The 10,040-nt window shown below is 45.4% G+C and overlaps 1 protein-coding gene across 1 annotated transcript in view; it reads left to right on the forward strand.

Annotated features, from left to right (window-relative positions):
* Positions 1–309: 309 nt before the first annotated feature.
* PSMF1 (proteasome inhibitor subunit 1) overlaps positions 310–10,040 on the forward strand; it is a 10,956-nt gene continuing 1,225 nt past the window's right edge. Inside the window, exons 1-4 of the mRNA XM_018556381.1 lie at positions 310–514; positions 5,762–5,908; positions 7,699–7,781; positions 8,881–9,051. Of these exons, the coding sequence (XP_018411883.1) occupies positions 380–514; positions 5,762–5,908; positions 7,699–7,781; positions 8,881–9,051 (536 nt within the window). The 5' untranslated portion in view covers positions 310–379. The remainder of the gene's footprint in view (positions 515–5,761; positions 5,909–7,698; positions 7,782–8,880; positions 9,052–10,040) is intronic.

A 10,040-nucleotide genomic window follows, 5' to 3' on the forward strand; every position in this document is an offset into this window, starting at 1 on the left:
ACCCCTGGCTTGTATACTGTGGTTCCTCTTTAAACCCCTGGCTTTCATACTGGGGTTCCTCTTTAAACCCCTGGCTTGCATACTGGGGTTCCTCTTTAAACCCCTGGCTTGTATACTGGGGTGCTCTTTAAACCCCTGGCTTGCATACTGGTGTTACTTGTTTATTTTTTCCATCATGTGAGAACAAATATAAAAGCCTAATAAAAATAAAATGCATCAAAGTGGGAGTGGTCACCCGTCCGTCCTGCAGGCGTGCTGCGAGCTCCGTCGCCATCTAGTGTCCGAATCGAGGAATTGCACGTAACAACTTTTCCTCCTGTTTGCATTATGTGCGTGCGGCCGGTGATCCCGGAAGTAGTGTGCGGAGGATTCCCCGATCATGGCGTCGCCAGGTTTGGAGCTGCTCTTTGCTCTAGCGGCCCCGGAGATCACCGAGCCTCAGGACCCCCTAATCTGCTTCATTCACTGGGAACTGATCAGCCAAGGCTTCCGCTGCCTGGGGAAAGGCGAAAAGGTAACACAGCAACTTCCTCTGTGCACAGAGCTGTTTTATAGTAGCGCAGTGTTGTGGCTTCATCTGTCATCAGAGAAGTCCTGTATGCTGGAAGATAAATACTTGTCTCATTGTGCCAGAGATTATTTATTAGTTAATGATCATTGATACATTAGGATTTTATTACAGTGTTACTGAGACATACCTGTCATTCTGTAGCCACTCAATGACTAAGCAAACTATATCAGTAATATTTCTACTTGATAACACCTATCAAGTAGAAAGATTACTGATATAAGTGCTTGTGTTTTACACTGATTAGAGCTGACCTCCAGAGATATATATATATATATAATGTGTATCTATATTCACTCCTTGTTAGTTTCCTTCTATTGCTTCATATGCATTGCACCTGTTATTCTTGTTCTTCCACTGATTCACTATTACACATCAGTGTTTGTTTTCCCTGTGTGTCATCGTCAATTATCTTTTACAAGAAAATTAAGTCTTTATTTTTTTCCCTTATTTTCTGTAGTCACTAAGGCCAAAGTAAAATGCCAACCAGGTGCTTTTTCCCATAATGTGAAAGTATGCACGGCATATTTGCATATTATGGCAGCTTTCCAGATCAAGATTATCCTTTCCGGCGCTACGATATCCGCGCTTCCCTCCGTCACTGGCATTACCCTTGTTATCCAACGTCTTCCAGGTTAAGTTTACGGTTACCTTGATTGGCTGGGTTGATGTAACTTCTGCATTGCGCAGGATGTAACCGCTGCACTGCGCAGGATGTAACCGCTGCACTGCGCAGGAGGTACCCGCTGCACTGCGCTGGAGGTACCCGCTGCACTGCGCTGGAGGTACCCGCTGCACTGCGCTGGAGGTACCCGCTGCACTGCGCAGGAGGTAGCCGCTGCACTGCGCAGGAGGTAGCCGCTGCACTGCGGTGGAGGTAGCCGCTGCACTGCGCTGGAGGTAGCCGCTGCACTGCGCAGGAGGTAGCCGCTGCACTGCGCAGGAGGTAGCCACTGCACTGCGCAGGTACTTCATCCCAGCACAGAATCATGCCAAGACTGTATACTGAGCTTGCACATGTGTGGCTCCGTGTTCACAGACATAAAGGAAAAGTGCAGGCAGGCCAGTAGAAGCATCTATGACAGAAGAGACTTACGTAGCCTTTCCTGTCATGGTAAAATTACCTGTAAGCATTTTTTACAAATCCCACTTTAATTCTGCTGTGACTGGTGTTTTGGAAGGATAAACATTGTCATTTTACAGCTCTAGGGTTGGCTATGCACCTCGCATTCTTAATGTGCAATCTCTTTTCAGTCTCCTTTAGATTTACAGAAACTGTGTAGCAGGACCCGGACCTAAACCATCAATTCATTTTTATATCTTGACAGATAGACTTTCATAACACATAATTGTTCTTAGATCTTATGAAGATTGTTTAATCAGGTTGCAAGGTGTATGGCCAGCTTTACTCATGTTTCCTCCGTTGCTGCCTATGTACATTCCGCCTCTTCATGTAGTCCTCCCCCCTTCAGTCTATCATGAATGCAGCTTCCAGACTCATTCACCTTACCAACCGCTCAGTGTCTGCATCCCCTCTCTGCCAATCCCTGCACTGGCTTCCACTCGCCCAGAGGATAAAATTCAAAATATTAACAGTCACCTATAAAGCCATCCACAACTCCGCCCCCGGATATATCTCAGACCTTGTCTCAAAGTATCACCCTAAACGTCCCCCTCCGCTCATCCATTGACCTCCTGCTTTCCAGCTCCCTTGTCCCCTCCTCCAATGCTCGCCTCCAGGACTTCTCTAGAGTCTCTCCCATCCTCTGGAACTCCTTACCCCAACCTGTCCGTCTATCTCCCACCTTGACTGCCTTTAGGCGTTCCCTAAAGACTCATCTCTTCAGGGAAGCCTATCCCACCTCAACCTAACCACTGAACCTTCACATTCTCACATAATTCATTCCCACAGCTACCTCATGTATCATTCCCCCCTCCTCTTTTAGATTGTAAGCCCTCAGGGGCAGGACCCTCCTTACCATCTTGTCTTGAATTGTATTGTAACTGTAATGTCTTCCTTATATTGTAAAGCGCTGCGCAAACTGTTGGCGCTATATAAATACTATGTAGTAATAATAATAATAATACTTTGGGTTTTACACTGATTACCCTTCTTTTGCTTTATACAACCTCCCCACATTTCATCTGAGAGATTCCCAGAGGCTGTGTCACACATTCCCATTATTCATGTACAGCTAAGACAACCACACTATGACATTTGGAGCCCATTCAAACCAAATGCATTGAGCTGTGCTGGGCTGCCTTGCTCTCGATAGATAGCCAAGCCAAATTGCCTTATGTCCTATTAGTTCAGTTCAAACCACTGTGCTGCCGTGGCATGCACTGAACAAAATAGTAGGCATGCAGAACTTTTTTTTTCTCCTTTTCTGCAGCTTGTTCAATGCATTACACCCGCTGCAGTGAGAAAAGCTGGCCATACACTGTTCAACCTGCGTTCTGAACACAAAACATAAAACAGATTCCTCCATCAATGCTTACCATCGTTGATCGCGGAATCTCCCGATGTCTTCATTGTGTCCTGACAGCGGCCGCCAAACAGCTCATCGGTTGCCGACTCTGTTCGTACGAAGATTTTGCGGCAGGCTCCTTCGGTCAGCTGATCGAGGGATGCCGGCCGCAAAGGGTGCCGACAGCTGCACCCACTGTGCAAATTTTGGCAGGTTCATCAAGAACTGGCTGAAATTCGCACGTTAAATGTGAAGTGTCATTTTGGAAAGTCAGGAAATCACCAGCACTCAGTAGTAAAGATAAATATGTCCCTTTTATTGGACAGAAAGCGTCACAGACATCCAAATAAACCGACGTTTCGGGGCGAGCAGGGTCCCTTCCTCAAGGCATCTTTCTGCCTTGAGGAAGGGACCCTGCGCTGACTTTCCTGTGTTTGCACGGCGCCATCCGTGGTAATTCATCACTGCGAGCACCACTTTTTTCTTATCTGGCCGGGACTGCTGTGGGGAGTGCGGAGGGTCTCTCCATCTACTTACAAGTGTCATTTTGGGACATCACAGTGCAGTTGAAAAAGTAAAAGGTTCAATGCATCGGTTACAACCCATCGGCGCTGTTTACTTCACAGCACATACCAGAGACCGCGGTAAAAGGCAGCCGCTGGTGTGATTACATATGAGTAGGCATTGATATGTTATCCGTGTTCCTGACAGTCTTGCAGGGATTGCTGTTCCTGTGCAGAGAGACTAGAGGGCTGTAGTGTGTAAACAGAGTTGTAGGGTTTTTTTCTTCATGCCCAGACAAGCCAATATAGCTGTCACCAAATACAAAGACGAGGAAATCTAACTCATGCAAATCCTGGATTACGTAAAGGATTTCAGAACATAACCTAAATTTAAGTAAGGGAGTGTCTGCATATATTGGGATTTTTTTGTTTGCTGTATTATGATTAAAGGAGAACTATGGGGTCAGTGTTTTTCCCACAAACTAGCGTCCTCCCGTTACCCATCGTTCACTTCTCGATCTAAACCTGCAGAGAGCCGTGACTGTCACGCACGGCTCCCTGCAGGGATTCCCCTCCTCCCCTGTCCGATCCTCCAGCGATGACTGGCAGAACGGACGGGGAGGGGGCGGGCACAGCTGGCTCTGCCTCTGGATAGGCAGAGCCAGCTGTCAATCCCGCAGCTGGGTGGATCTCGACAGCAATGTCGGGATCCGTTCCGGCTGCGGCGTCTCAGTATACTGAGCTTTGGGTCACGGGAGAACGCTAGCTTGTGTTCTACCGTGACCCTTAGGAGAACTATGGGGAACAGCCCTGACCCCATAGTTCTCCTTTAACCTGTCAGGCATTTTTTATAGCTTTCCTCTATTAGCCAGAAAACCTTCTCAGTGTGCCCAGGATGTCGCTTTCACTTGGGATGTGGCTTTCCTTCATCTGCGCTAGGATTTGCTCAAATCAACTGAGAGCACCCTTGTTGTCTTATTGGGCATGGGGACAGTGGACAAGTAGAGCTTAGCTCAGTAGATGGAGAAGACCAGTCCCTAGTGAGAGTGAAACCGGCATCAGATAGGTACACAGAGGAGGAATTCCTGGGTGGGAGATATTATGAAGGCTTTTAATTTCAAAGTAGATGTAAACTGATTCTCAGAGTCAGCTCCCTGAAGCCTTCCTCTCCCTCGGCTGCAGCGTCACATTCTATACACAGTATACAGGACGCGAGGAGGATCGGGTGAATAAAGCTTTGTTATTTTCCTCCCTAGACTAAAGCGAGCACGCAATCATTGCAGTGTGGGGGTAGCCTCACTGCAAGAGTTATTAAAAAACTTTCCCTAGAGTTTCAAAAGTTGATAAAACATATTTTTAAATCTGAAGCTTTTATTAAAACAATACCTGGTGATCCTGCCATGAAGGCCCGTGTTCAGTTACTTCCTGTTATTGGGTGACAACCATCTCCTAGTTATGCCCATGCATTGTCATCCTGTCACATGCATCACTGGTGACGACTACAATTGGCCATGTTGATATGCATTGCGAAGGCATGGTCCACTGACTCCAGTCCAGAGCAATGATGTCAGTCTACGTTGGAATGCATGTAATTGGGAAGTGACCGAAAGAGGCAGGAAGGAGATCAGGGTAAAAAAAAAAGTCAAAACAGGATTTTATAAGAGAAAACATGGCTGCTGTTTAGGATAAATATCAAATATGTCCTCCAATTAGAGTTTAAATATTTAAAGTGACGTACAGGTTTTAAGAGAGTATGGCCATGCATTTGATTAGAGACAGTGAGGTCACCTCATTTCAGACAGTTCATTTTAGAGCAACTCTGTCACTTGAATAAAATAAAAGCAGACTGTAAAAGGAGACTCTTAAAGTGACCCTATCGCTACAGGTTGGAAGTAACATATGGCCCACCTATCTGGCAGCCCTTCTATTAAAACGCCACAGCGTCCCTGATCCCTGACCCGCACTAACTGTGGTTCTTTCTGCCAGCTGGTACCGCTTAGGCGGAACCACAGCACATGGTGGAAGATGCTGGCATGCAACACTCCCGGAAGTTTCAGTTGCTGGAGATTCTGCCAGAGGACGTAGCTCTTCCTCAATGGGAAGTTCGAGCTTGCGGCCTTTTTTACAGGCTGCCGATTTTTCGTTTTTAACAAGTTTGTATAATTTGTGTTGCTGTTGTGTGTAATAGGAATGATTTCATGTTATTCTTTTTCCCCCCGCAGGCCGGCGACGATGAGAAAGAATCAGAGAGACTTCCAGATGGCTGGGCCAGCAACAAAGAGCTGTACACATTGCGATATGGGAACAGCAAGTCAAAGATTCTGTGCAAAGCTTTGAAAGTGGATATCACCTTGCTGGTGAATATTATGGTAAGGACAGCAATATAGGGGTGCGATGTATTTCATAGTTTTATTTTCTATCTCTGCACTCTATCAGTTTCAGGTCATTATATTGGAACTCTACTTCTGTGGAATGAAACCAAGGCCCATGCAAACAGCTAAATACACATATGTTTTTTTGTTGTGCTTGCTAAAGGTTTGCATTGTCTAAATAGAGGAGTCATGTGTATTCTTCCTGGGATTTTTTTGTCCTTTGTATATTTCTTCCAGATCCGTGTAGTAATCCAGTGAGACTTGGAGCTTCTTGTAATAAGGAGCGGTCACTGCTGCTCCCTCTCAATAGGCCGGGTGACTGGTCTTGTCTCCGCCCCCTCCTGTAATAAAGACCGATCATTGCTGCTCTCTCTCCATGTGCAGGGTGACTGGTCTTGTCTCCGCCCCCTCCTGTAATAAAGACCGATCATTGCTGCTCTCTCTCCATGTGCAGGGTGACTGGTCTTGTCTCCGCACCCTCCTGTAATAAAGACCGGTCACTGCTGCTCTCTCTCCTTGTTCAGGGTGACTGGTCTTGTTTCCGTCCCCTCCTCTAATAAAGACCGGTCACTGCTGCTCTCTCCTTGTGCAGGGTGACTGGTCTTGTCGCCGTCCTCTCCTGTAATAAAGACCGGTCATTGCTGCTTTCTCACCTTGCGCTGGGTGACCGGTCTTGTCTCCACCCCGCCTGTAATAAAGACCGGTCACTGCTGCTCTCTATTCTTGTGCAGGGTGACTGGTCTTGTCTCCACCCCCTCCTGTAGTTTCCTGAAGGCAGCCTGTTGTGGGTGGGACCTGCTTGGTCTCTCCCACAGCTCTACTCTCTGCATAGGCTATGTACAGCACAGTGAGGATGTCGCTGTTCCTTTTTGAAGGTAATAAGTAGGTTTGCAAAGGCATTTAGTGCATTAATATTCTGTGTGTCTATTGAGGAATATATTGAAATTTAACTTTTTTGTGCTCCGAATTCCACAATTTCTGCACAGTTGGCCAGTATGTGGGGCTAGCTCTATTTTTTTAATACTTAAAACCCACTTTTTAATTAATGTTTTATTGTTGGCATTGTATCAGGTGAAGCAGGAACCAACGGAAACACCCCTTATCGCAATTAGACCTTTTTATTTATTTTTTATCAGTTGCACTGGTGGTGTTAAAAAAAGAAATGAACTCTGGAAGCTGTGCCCACCAGTATTCCCTGCAGCCGATCTTTCCTCAACCATGCCTTGTTCTGCATTGTGTCTGTCTGTGTGGAGGCCATCTTGGCAGAGGCGGAACTTTGATTTCTCATGTCAGAGCCTCCAGCAAGGAGAACAGTGAGCAGCACAGTATGACATTAGCCAGTCTTGTTCCACATCTAGCAGTCAGAAGCTAGGTCCCTTAACACAGTGCTCCCCAACCTTTTTATCGCCGCGGACTGGTCAACGTTTGATAATTTTACCGCGGCCCGCTGAGGGGGGGACGTTGATTGTTTATATTTTAGATTGTTTTGATTTAATAATTTTAATTTAATTGTATTTAAAAATGCAACATACCTGGAAGTGCACTGTTATTTTGACATAATTAAATAATAATGATTAATAATTTAATAATAATAATTTTAGGGATTTAAGACAAAAGGTACATATTTCAGGGTAATGCTTAGACACAATTGACATGTCAGGTATTCTCTAATCCAGTTGTGATTCCTGTAATGCATACAGCTAAATAATGTAGAGTTGATTGTTTTTCCATGCAGCAGAATGTTACTTATAAAGCCTCGTCATTTTATTTTTTACCCCCGTACACAGGACATGAAGACAGAAAAGCTCAATAATGTGACGCTGATTGTTGGAGACTTCATAGACAAAGCCCACCTGAAAGACTTCTCCAGGTCAGCAGTATGTCGTTCATTCTTAATAAAATGTTTGGAATTGATAAATAGGCAATAGATTTTTTAACACGGAAAGTGTGCTGATCTTACTTTCATCTTTGCCGTGGAAGTGATCCGTAATCTTTATTTTAAATGAACCTGTAAAGATTTGTGAGAATCCTAATAACAATAACGCCTGCTGTTCATTTATGTTTGTTAATTCTCTAGTTTTGTTTTCACTGGGTCAGGGTCCTGGATTGCAGCTAAGTCAGATACATGTTTTAGGGCCCATTCACACCACATCCAGATCATCTTCAGACCAGACCAGATTGTTTCCGGACCCAAAAGGCATCCTAATGTATCCCTATGCTATTTCTGGCCTCTGTTCACACCAGCGCAGTCCGTTCCAGACCAGATAAATACTGCATGTCTCATTTTGTCTAGTCTGGGATGCACTGGAATGCAATGGACTGCACCTGAAAGCCCATTTTAAGCTAAAAAAAGGCTCCAGAACGCAGCAAAATTATGTTAAAAACGTAGCAAAAACATGATGCACTGCGTTCCAGTTCTGGTCCAGATCTGGTCTGGAAAATGGTGTGAACCCAGCCTTAGACAAAATGTAGTTGGTGTGGTTTGCTGTGCTTCTACATACTTCATTTTGTGATGTAAATCTGGAGATATAAAATAAATAAATATAATACATCATGAGCAGTGTAAGTAGCTGACGTTGACCTGGTATTAGCATCTTGCAGCAAAGCACAGACTGAGAGAAGAAGCAGCAAAGGAGCCAATCAGTTGTACTGCAGTGCTCATGTGCTAGCAAGGGACATTCTGGAAGGAGGAGAGATTAGAGGTGAGCTCATCAGTCTGCAGTTTCTCCTTTCACAAGTCCAGTCACAAGCTGGGGAAGACCTGTAACTGTGCTGAGAATTTCAGGTCTACTGCCCTGCCAGATAGGGCCGAGTTGTGTAAATCTCAGGATTACATTGTAGTACAATGTATTACAGATACATTGATAGGTGAAATGGTTCCATTTGTATGTATTTTATCTGTGTATTTAGAATTGTGTCTGGTGTGTGGCTTTAATGCCCTGTTGCAAATGTGTTTCTTTCCTTTACAGGGTGTTTAAGAAAAAAAAAGAGCTGAAGCGACACTTGGATACAGAACTAATGTTACCACTGCTTGGCCCTAAGGTGACAAGTGGAAAGCTTGAGAAGGAACGGGACAAACCCCCAGATTATTTTACCCCCAGTGTCCCACCTGGCAGCTCTGCACCACAGCACACTCCACGGTGAGAACACCTTTCATTTCTGATCCATGTAATTAGGGATGCGGCTACCAAGTATTTGGGAGAGTACGTCTACTCGCCCAAATGCTCCCATACCTACCCATGATATAGGAACTTTTGGTCAATGGAAGATTTCCTCTGACCAGCACTGCCGCAAGGGGACCTGGAGCCGGCTTCTCAGCCAACCAGCATGGAGGTGGCTTTCCGGCAAATCAGTAAGCCGGGCAGTGGGTAAGCTTCCTATATTGGCTGGGAAGCTGGCTCCATATTGATTGGCTGGGAATCCGGCTTCCCGGACAATCAGCATGGAGCCGCCCAAACAGCTTGGAGCTGGCTTCTTGATTGCCCGGGAAGCCAGCTCCATGCCAGCGCAAGTACTGGTATCGGTGAGTACCGAAATATTAAAATCGGTACTCGTTCTTAATACCGAAAAACCGTTATCAGTGCATCCACAATAAATCATTACATGTTGGGAAGAGGCCCTCATGGACCAGCTGACAGACTGGGACAGCTTTAAATGTGTAAAAATTCTATGTATATATAGATGGGAATGTGTAAATATATGATAAACAATGAGATGGTAAAACCTAATTGAATGTGGAGCATGAAGCTGAGGGGCTGATTAATAGTAAAACTAAACCATAAAACTTTGGGGCATAAAACTAGCAGGGGGCAGAGTTTTTAGGTGGAAGAGACTGCTCTTGGTGCATGCTCAGTACAGTGTACACTCCTGACTAATTCCTGCTGAGAACGGAGCTGGGTGCCAAGGCAATGTAAACCCAGCATGCATGCAAACGAGTTATATCTTCAGTGGTCACTCAATAGCCAAAGAGAAAAAACACCAGACCCAGAAGAAGTGACAGAGAAGATCGCTTTAGTGGTGAGAGGGACGATGTATCCATCAGTGCTGGAGACTAAGAGATATATCTGCTATAATGTGCATGTATGCTGTGCACAATATGGCAATGCTCCCCCCCCCCCCCCTCTTCCTC

The sequence above is a fragment of the Nanorana parkeri genome, unplaced genomic scaffold (genome assembly GCF_000935625.1).
Source record: "Nanorana parkeri isolate BGI_ZX_2015 unplaced genomic scaffold, ASM93562v1 scaffold237, whole genome shotgun sequence".
NCBI lineage: Eukaryota > Metazoa > Chordata > Amphibia > Anura > Dicroglossidae > Nanorana > Nanorana parkeri.